The sequence below is a fragment of the Myotis brandtii genome, unplaced genomic scaffold (genome assembly GCF_000412655.1).
Source record: "Myotis brandtii unplaced genomic scaffold, ASM41265v1 scaffold8, whole genome shotgun sequence".
Classification (NCBI taxonomy): Eukaryota; Metazoa; Chordata; class Mammalia; order Chiroptera; family Vespertilionidae; genus Myotis; species Myotis brandtii.
Genome location: NW_005371219.1, coordinates 12,804,291 through 12,814,511, shown reverse-complemented (window position 1 = coordinate 12,814,511; position 10,221 = coordinate 12,804,291). Strand labels below are relative to the sequence as shown.

The window sequence follows — 10,221 nt, the reverse complement described above, 5'->3', positions numbered from 1 at the left end:
ATGACTACCAGCAAAAATGTGATGATTAACATTGCTTTTTCTTAAAATGCATTTCATAGCTGTATTGACTAAAGTGGTGTTGAAACTTGTCTGAACTTATTTATTGATTTTTCCAGCTTAAGTAGGGGACATGTACAAATGTATAATGATGCTTCATTTTTCTCTGTCTCATTATATTTGCAAAAAGCATATAAAGATATTTGGTAACTGTTTTTGTAAGAGTCAAGGTTTCTGAGAATATTTTAATCTTTAGTTATGTTTATCATTGTAAAATAATCCAGGCAAAAAGCATAGATGCTTTAGCATTTTATTAATTGGGGGGGGGGGGTTGGAACCACATATTTCTTTTTGCCCCATGATTTTTTCTTTGACTTATTATTCAGCATTCAAAACATTATAGTTATTAAGAACAGACTCCAGGTAAAAGGCTCAGCTAAAATTCAGTTCACTGTTAATGAGGCAGACTAATATAATGAAGCATTCATAGAGTGGAAGCCAAGAGAACGGCGCTCCTCATTTAGCTTTGATATCAGTTATGTGCATAACCTTAGATAGATGACTTGACTTCTTGAGTTTTAGTTTCTCTACCTGTAAAGTTCCAGTGATTAAGCAACAGAATCATTAAGGAACCTACATGTAAAGTCTTGTCTGACTGCTGCACAGCTTATCTAAATAATATAAGTTTTTCAGAAAGATGGCTGCTATAAAACTGAATATCGAGATCAAAGTTGCTATATATATGTAATTTTTTGACATGAATGCTTTAACTAGTCATTTTTCATCTCTCATTGCTTCACTATTGCATTTACACAGCCCTAGGTCCATTCATTATTCTGATGTATAGCATTAGCTATTTGATATTCTTAAAAGACTGCCAATTAAAAAGTATAAGTCGAAAGCAAGAGTCACATTAAATTACATTTATTTTATTCATTTAATACACCAATATTATATACAATATTGCATATTACATTATATATACTTTTCATCTCATTTTCATGGTTTAGTTATTATATAATGTGAGATCATTTTATGCAGAATTTTTTAAAAATATATTTTATTGATTTTTTACAGAGAGGAAGGGAGAGAGATAGTCAGAAACATCGATGAGAGAGAAACATCCATCAGCTGCCTCCTGCACACCCCGCACTGGGGATGTGCCCGCAACCAAGGTACATGCCCTTGACCGGAATTGAACCTGGGACCTTTCAGTTCGCAGGCTGACGCTCTATCCACTGAGCCAAACCGGTTAGGGCTTATGCAAAATTTTGATTTGTCTTTATTACATGTGATATGGACTTCTTGGGCAAATGGCCTACAGCATCAGAAATTAATTGGAAAAGTGTCTAAAAATGGATTAGATATCTATATAATAGTTGTGGTTTGGGCATAAACACCTCTGGGATACAAGCAATCAAAGAACATAAAGATATATTTTCCATAGACTAGTCTATAATTTATTTTTTTATTTCAACTAACATTGATGTATAACCAATTTTATATATATGTGTGTATATATATATATATATGTATGTATTTTAAAATGTTTTAGTGATTTCAGAGCAGAAGGGAGAGGGAGAGAGAGATAGAAACATCAAAGATGAGAGATAATCATTGATCAGCTGCCTCCTACGTGTCCCCCACTGGGGATCACCTGGCAACCCTGGCACATGCCCTGACCTGGAATTGAACAGTGACCTCCTGGTTCATAGGTCAACGCTCAACCACTGAGCCAAGCTGACCGGTCATTAACATACAATTTAAACAACAAAGACAAAACCAGTTTGGTTGATATATGCTAGTTTATATTCAAACACCGAGCTGCACAGTCTAAAAGAAGCAGCTTGAAGATGTCTTGATAGAGCTTTAAGTAGGAACTGTATGCAAAAATGGGTAATGTTTTTCTAAATTAAAATACCATGTAGTTAATTTTAAACTATCAAAATATAGGATAGTAAGACATAAAATAGAGTTTCTGTCTTAAAAATATAAATATAGACTTGATAGTAGTTTATAATATTTTATGGTTATTTCTAATTTGGGTGATTAGTGACTACATATATTCAACATGGAAGTGATGAGTTTAAGTTTAAAAAATCAAACTGGTTGCTTTCCATCAGTGGCTGTTTTTCAAAAAGACATTCCTAAATATAAAGATCTTAGCTTAAAAAATGTAGTTTAGGTCAGTGTTCAATGTGGGGCATATTTACAATTACATTTCTAATATGTAAACAATGATGTGCTTCTCTAATTGCTGTCACATCTGTTATCATATAAGCATATCTATAAATTATATAGTTAAGTTAATAAGAATAAATTATTCTATAACACCAATAATGACATTATTTAGAACAGTTATCTGCAGACTATTTGTTGTCTTATTATACCCAAAATAAAACTAGGTAGCTTTCAAAACAACAAATGCAAATATAGTCAAATCAAAACTTTTAAGGTTTCCAGACCTTCGTTGTTTTAAGAACGAGAGATGTGTAAATACAGGTTGCCTCATTAATTACAGTGAATTTTATAATGACTTTTACTAATTTAATTGCGATTACCTGCTAACAGCTCAAAGATGTAAATTTTCATTTTCAGGAATCTTCTATTTGGTTAGTGCCACCCTACCATCCAGACACTGTTTAGTAAATTTTGAAACTTACTAAAAGAGGTTTTTAATAATGGTTAGTATCCTTGTGCCTTTCTTTTTTCTTTTTGTAGTCTGTTATATTAATGTGGAGAAACATTTTTGTTGTTGTTTTCACCCTAAGAATGTTACTTATTTAATGACACAATTTGTGTGTTTCCATCCCTAAGAAGTGATTTGAAAAGCAAAATAGTTTTCTTTCTCGTCCTCTCCACCCCCTTTATGCTTTCTTCTTCCCTTTCTCCTGCTTCCTCTGCTTCTGTTTTTTCTCCTTTTCTCCTTCTTTCTTCTTGTTTACTATAACCCAAGTGCTCTTGGGTTTTTTAAAACCTATTTCATAGTTTAATAAAAATACATTTAAAAGTTCCAATTATTATATGAAGTAGGAAAGACAGTTTGTCTCTATTAAATGACATTAGAACTCTAAAAATCAGAAATAGTAATTTTTTTGAACATACAGCACAAGGAAATAAATATATGTCACAATCATCTCTACAATCTCAACTTTAGATTTTTATATAAATCACTATATGGAATTTGTATTCTAAAGCTTTAAAAAAAGAAAATATGTGTTTGCCCTAGTGCCACAAGTAAACAGGACTTTATGATATTATTTAATTCACTATATTGATTCCAAACTCTTGCTTAAATGTAAAGGTTTTTATAGTTTTTGTGAAGGATTAGAAATAGTCTATCAGTGAGAAGAACACCTATTGTATCACGTGACTTTATTAGTAACCTAAGATAAAACTATTTTTACATATAGTTACATTAATACATTTTAAAAAGTGCTGGCAAAATTCAGCTGATTAACAGAAAAATTCATAAAACTGGTAAAATAACATATAATCAAGTCTATTGATTGATTGATTAAAATTTTTACTTTCTGATGACTTTGTAAATAGGTAAAGCCTAAAAATAGTCATGGTCAAGTTACAAATTTACAATTTTCAGAGTTTCTAAATTTGTAACTATAAGTTACTTAGTTAAATTTGTAACTATAATTTACTTAAGGTAATTTTAAATGATAAATGATGAAATTTTCTTTTATCTTTTAAATTATAAAAGATAAAAGGTTCTAACTTTGGGGCCAGGCTTTTTACCTACATTTTATATTATTTAACATCATAAATATTATATTACATAAAATTTATTTTAAATAACTTTATGTCTTTATTTGTGGTCTGACATTACATATAGGGTGCTAATACATTTTATTTCTTAACTTACTAGAAAAATATGTGACATTCCATGGTTGAATGAGTGTTTACATTTATAAGATTTTTTTTCTAAGAAAATAAATTGTTGAGATCACTCTCTTTGTATGGACAAAAATTAATTAATATATCTACTCTCTATATTTTTGAAACTAATGTAATCAAACTGCCTAAAAGCCAAGTTTGCCAATAAGAGGGTGTTATCAATTATGTAACATTCAGGACATTTATTACTTTCAAATGAAGCCTTATTTTAAACAATTCAAAGTTATTCACATCCTATAGTATTTTTAAGTGTCATTGGCATTAAGTTCTGACCTTGTTATATTATCTAATCAATTCTTCTGTTAAATGTTTCAACAGAGAACCAAGATTAAGTTACCTCAAGACTTTGTATTCCTTCCCCTTTTGGAGTCAGATTTTTCCATTTCTACAGTGTTGTCATCATCACCATCTTCATCATCATTGTCATCATGTTCTTAATAAGTACATCTAATCGTAGGTATAAAGCAACAAGAAACACTCTGTCCATATAATGGCTGTCAGATGCCCTAAATCTTTTAATAGAAATATAATTGATAGATTTCAGAAGTGCATAATTTAACTTGATAAAAGAGCATGGCAGTAACTCTATTAGTTAGTGGGGAATTCATGTTTAGCAACATCATCCATTGTGAGTACTAATAAATTAATACTTTTACTAATTTAATGTTATTAAACAAATACCAAAATTTTACCTGATTAAATAGCTTATATACATTACATTTCACTTAGCTTCTAAAAATGTTTTTTTAAGCAATTTAATTAGAAACATTATTTAAATAAGAAAGTATTAGGATCATATGTAGCTATTCTTAATTCAGTCAACATTTAAAGAACATGTGTGTACAATCAGTACCATAAGAACTTGATCTCTCTTCTCTTTACCATTCACTGAGAGGGATACAGAGAAGACTTAGAGGCCAGATGGGAAAACATTATAATGAGTTAAAAATAGTAAAGGGACAAAACTAAATTGAGTGAAAATAATGAGCCTGGTCAATTGGAAAATGATTCCCTGATAAGTGAAAATTTGAGTAAGGGATAAAATCGGATTGATGTGAAGGAAAAAAGAACATGGCAAGGTACCAGAGCAAAGAAGAGGAAAGGAGAAAAACTTTGGAAGTCCAAGCAGAGAGGTTGTGTGTAGAGAAAAAAGAAATGGGGGAGGGAGCAGAAAGAAGGAAAGCTGAATCACAGACTTCATGATGCTAAAAATAGGATCTTTGGATTCTACCTGTTCCTTGGACGAGAAGATGCTATTAATAACTGATGTTTGAAAAATAGATTATTCTAGTAATTGTGAGTCTTTGGGGAAAGAATCAGCTAACAAGCTGGGAAGACTACTAAGGAAGCTAATCAGGAACCCATAAAAGAAAAGTGAGGATATAGACAGGAATGGACAAGAAGGTACCAGAATCAAAAGTTACAAAATTGGTTATCAGGATACCTTGCTGGAGTTTCCATTGTAAGTGGCAGAAAGTGACTTTCCTGTCTCTGAATCAATTTTCTCTGTTAGATAGAGGCCTACTTTATTTAAAACGTTAGTTTGTCACAAAAGATTATGTATGCAAAATATTTTAAACCTAAGAAACATATGTAGTATTAAATATTTTTATTCTCTATTCTTTTGGAATTAGCCTAAGTTGATAAACAACAAAGAAACAAAACAAGTAAAAAACAAACAAGTCATCATATGCATATTTGATTAGGCTTGTTTCGTTATGTTTTCATATCACTTTCTGGAATTGTGTTAATTTTTCATACTTGTTCACATTTTTTATTGTTTTCCACATTTTTAGTTTTCACACAGAAAGAACCTCAGTCTCAGCCCATCTGAATTTCAGCTACAATATATAACTGGTTTATGAATCTTATTTATATGTAACTAACATGTGTATCTCAATTAGATGGGGAGGGAGACTAATAAAATTTTGTTGCACAGATATGAGTTTGTAATAGGAATTTTGAGGAGCTTGTAATAATGAGCCCCATATATACTATTTTTATAGCAAATCTATTGCTAATGGGATGAGAATTTAAAACTATTTATAGGGTCACTTTTTACTGCATGGGATAAATTATTTATCGACTCTCAGTTATCAAGTTGATGATGACAAAAAAAAGTTAATATATTTTCATGGATTTTTAATGTGCTACAATTTGTTATTTCATATATTTGTTTGTAATCATCATCAATAGTTTTATAGGCCTAATCCCAAAAATGTATAATGAATACCAGAAGTTATTTTCCATATTTTTATGTCTTTGTCAGTGTTATATTTTTGTTCTGTTTTGAGATGCACAATGAAAAATCTATGTTTAAAGAAAATTTTCATTATCTCATGTTGTGATCTAAAAAGTAGTACATTTCTTCTATTTTTAAATATCAAAAATGGATTTCTGGTTATTAATTTGTGTATTTGTATTTATATTTAAATTTTAAGGTGGATATATATATATATGTCTATATATAGATATATATATGTATATTTTGATCCTAATTAATTTTACATCTATAAAGCTTTACATCTGCTTTATATGCATTCCAGTTGGTAGTTCCTTTCACTATCAGGTGGAGATTTTCTTTAAACTAGTCCACTTTTAGAAAATATTATTAATTATCATGTGTTGTCTATTAAAAGTGTGACAATTGTTCTAACCTTTATATTGAACTATTTCAAACCTTCAAGGCTGGTTATGTTGAAAGTCTGTTGAGAATTATTTTAGTTTGTCTCTGGACAGTGACAGTTTATCGGTTTGGTAATATTTCATTTTCTGTGTTGTTCTGTAGAGGTCCTTCTGTAGCGCCATGGTCGAAGAGCTGAGGATGTCCCTGAAGTGCCAGCGACGGTTAAAACACAAGCCACAGGCCCCCGTTATTGTGAAAACAGAAGAAGTCATCAACATGCACACATTTAACGACAGAAGGTTGCCAGGTAAAGAAACCATGGCATAAAGCTGGGAGGCCAAACACCCAAGCACAAACTGTCGTCTTTTTTCCAAACAATTTAGCGAGAATGTTTCCTGTGGAAATATGCAACCTGTGCAAAATAAAAATGAGTTACCTCATGCCGCTGTGTCTATGAACTAGAGACTCTGTGATCTAAGCAGTTGCAATGATCAGACTTGATTTACAAGCATCATGGACCAACCAAGTTACACGGGGTTATACTGTTTATCATGGGTTCCTCCCTTCTTCTGAGTGAATGTTACACGCGCATTTTGTGACTGGTTCCAAATGCAGTCCAGTAGGAAATTACAGGTTCTTTTTGAAGCCCAACTGTTGCCAGGAGATGGAATGTCAATGCCCCAAAGGTAACCAGTAAAACTGTCAGTAAGAATAAAAATACTTGGAATCGGAAAAAAAAAAAAACCACAACAACAACCTGTAGCATTACAAGAAACAGTATGGTCTTCTGAACATTCAGATAATAGAGGTGGTGATGTTATTAGCCCCCAACAACTCAGTACAATGATCATCTGAATAGACAATATGTGTTTATAGGATGTGTGAAAAAATGTAACACAAAACAAATCTGAATTTCATGGCAAGTGGAATATAAAACATATCTTCATCAGTGTTTTTCTTTCTTTTTTAACAGTCTGTGTCACTGATTGAGATAGAAATGTCAATTACCAAGGCAATAATGTTTTTCCTTAAAGTCACCTGCAGGTGATTTAACATGTAACTCTACCGGATCCCTACCTATCTACCTATCCCCACCCCACCCAACTTCACACCAAGAATAAAAAGCAACAGTTGGTTCAGAGATTCTGAATTGAAAAGAATAATATTTTGCAATCTTTGTCTTACGTTATAAAAGAGGGCTGGGTATTGATAGTTATGTGGAAGATGAAGCTTCCATTTTAACATTCAGATATTTCATCCAAACCCTAGTTTCTGCTATAAATGAACTTGATGGAGCCTGGGCAGACCTCGGTGAAAGGAAAAAGGGGACTGGTCATCTGTAGAAAAGTATGTGCGGAGAACTTTGAAGTGGACTGCATTTATCAATACAGTCACAGTGTTAAATGAACAAAATTCTTGAGCAGTTTTTTTTCCAAAAAATGTTCAGGTTTATTTGTGGAAATGCAAGATTTCTATGAAAATAGTTTTTGTATGGAAATTTTTGTAATACTTTTTATCAACAAAATAAGAACACGTGTTCCTGTCAGGGGTGTGATGTCAAGCATGAATGGTAGTGCGTGTGCACCACCAACGTTTGGTGAAAACTATTTTTATCAAGAAAAAAAAGGAATCATAGAAGAGAAATATTTTCAAGTTAGATAATATAAAAGTTAGGTGCACTACCACCACTGCTTACCATGCCACACCCCTGGTTTCCATGAGGCTGATAACATACTGTAATGAACAATTGTGTGTAAAATGGTAAAAGACACAGACTTCTTGACAACATTGTGATAACAGTTGAGTGCACACAGTTTGCTGTTTGAATCCAATGCACAAAATTTAAAAAAAATCATTAAAATTATGTCCATTTTACGTTCAGCTTTGACTTTCATTTTTCTTTTGTACATATAAATGAATGCACAATATCTTCATTGCATTGAGAGAAGTATACTTCCTGAATCTTTCTAGGTCTTCAAGGATGGCCGCATCCCAACTACCTGGAGGAAAGAAGAGAAAAGGTTGGATGATGAGATTTAGGATATAATTGTTAGACTTAGGATAGTATTTAAATGAGAAAAATAGAAGTTCTAGAGGCAACAGTAATTCACCTTACCTCTTTTACGAATGGTTAGTGACTATGTTTATAGGTTAGGTGGGGCTGTATAATGATTACTGATATTATATTTGAAGTTGTACTGATGTCCAATTTAAGACCTCCTTGTGCATGGATAAATCAATATAGTTCAGCAAAGGGAGAGGACATGATAGGCTCGATTTCAACAATTAGTAATAATGTGTGTGTGGTTTAGATGTTATCATCTTAACAAACCTCTTATATTTAAATCACAAGTTATAACATATGGTTTACTAAAATATCCACTATAACTAGAGCACCTGACCAAAAGAAAATTCTGTGATGTATTTTTTAAACTCAAAAAAAGTTGCAAAACCAAATTGCTAATATCTAAATAAATTAGAAATTAAATGTCTAAGTGTTTTCAAAATTTCTAGTGTTAGGGGCATTTTAAATTAAAATTTATATTTTGATAATAATTTTTCCCAAAATTTAGTTTTAGAGAGTTACACAATTCACTGTTAAAAATCTCAGCATTGTATTTTTAGTGGTAAATAACATAAAATAAAATTTCATAAAAGTGCAGATTTTGGAGAATATTAAGCTTTTTATCAATCAGATACTAATCAGGTTTTAAAGCACTTTTTAGTTTTAATTATTTATTATATCGAACAATTTTAATGTCAGGAAATGACAATTATTTTTAAGTAGGAAATAATTAGATTTTTGGTAAAATTTGGCAATCATTTGAAGTATTAAATTTAAAAAATTGAAAAGTTTAATAAACCTGCTATATTTTAACTATAAAGATAATTTTAAATATATAAACAATGTATAATATTTAATTTTATCCATTTCCTAAAAGCTTTCTATATTATTGCCAAAACAGATATTGACCTACTCACTAGTGATTATACATACATGAGATACTATTCTTAATAAAATCTAGATTACTTTCAAAATAATTTCAATCAATGAAAAAAAAGTCTCCTCTCTCTAGGAAGATAGTATATTGGAGTAAACATTACTCTGTAGTGTAACACTCAAATTATAAGAAAGAAAGGAGAGAACAATTGTTCTAGTCAACAATATAACCTGATGACTCCAGGTAATCAGTGGGTAATCATATCCCACAAATAACTATAATTAGAATGGAACACTAGAGAGATATATTCACATATACCCAAACTAGAAAACCCTAACCAGCTAAGTGACCCTAACAGCTATGAGAATATCTAGGAGAGATATTCACATATTTACAACTAAATTACTATGACCAGTATGGGAATATATTACTAAATTACTAATTACTAAAGGGATATATTCTATTTTACAAATATAAAAAATTCATAAGTATAGTTTATTAGTTATAATATCTCAAATATTTTGAACATCATATTTTAAAAATAAGTTTTTTTATAATTGAATGAATTTATGTACTAAACACTAATGATTTATATGTATTTCTTCAGTTTAACAACACTTTTATTCTGCTGTCATAAAAAATTATTAGTTTTTCTGGGTATAGAATGCTAGGTTGAAAATCATTTTCTTAGATAATTTTAAAGATTTGCTCTCATACTTCCAGCCTTCTGTGGATAAACCTAAAGTA

At 30.8% G+C, this 10,221-nt stretch overlaps 1 protein-coding gene across 6 annotated transcripts in view; it reads left to right on the top strand.

Annotated features, from left to right (window-relative positions):
• Positions 1-8,413, top strand: part of GRIK2 (glutamate receptor, ionotropic, kainate 2) — a 580,918-nt gene extending 572,505 nt beyond the window's left edge. For 2 of the 6 annotated variants that reach the window (XM_005883802.2, XM_014531346.1), the window contains one exon: positions 6,695-8,413. In XM_005883802.2, the coding sequence (XP_005883864.1) occupies positions 6,695-6,859 (165 nt within the window). In that variant the 3' untranslated portion in view covers positions 6,860-8,413. Of the gene's footprint in view, positions 1-2,595; positions 2,682-4,224; positions 4,364-6,694 lie in introns of those variants that run through there. The other 4 variants (XM_014531347.1, XM_014531350.1, XM_014531348.1 and 1 more) reach the window with 4 other exon arrangements.
• Positions 8,414-10,221: the final 1,808 nt, after the last annotated feature.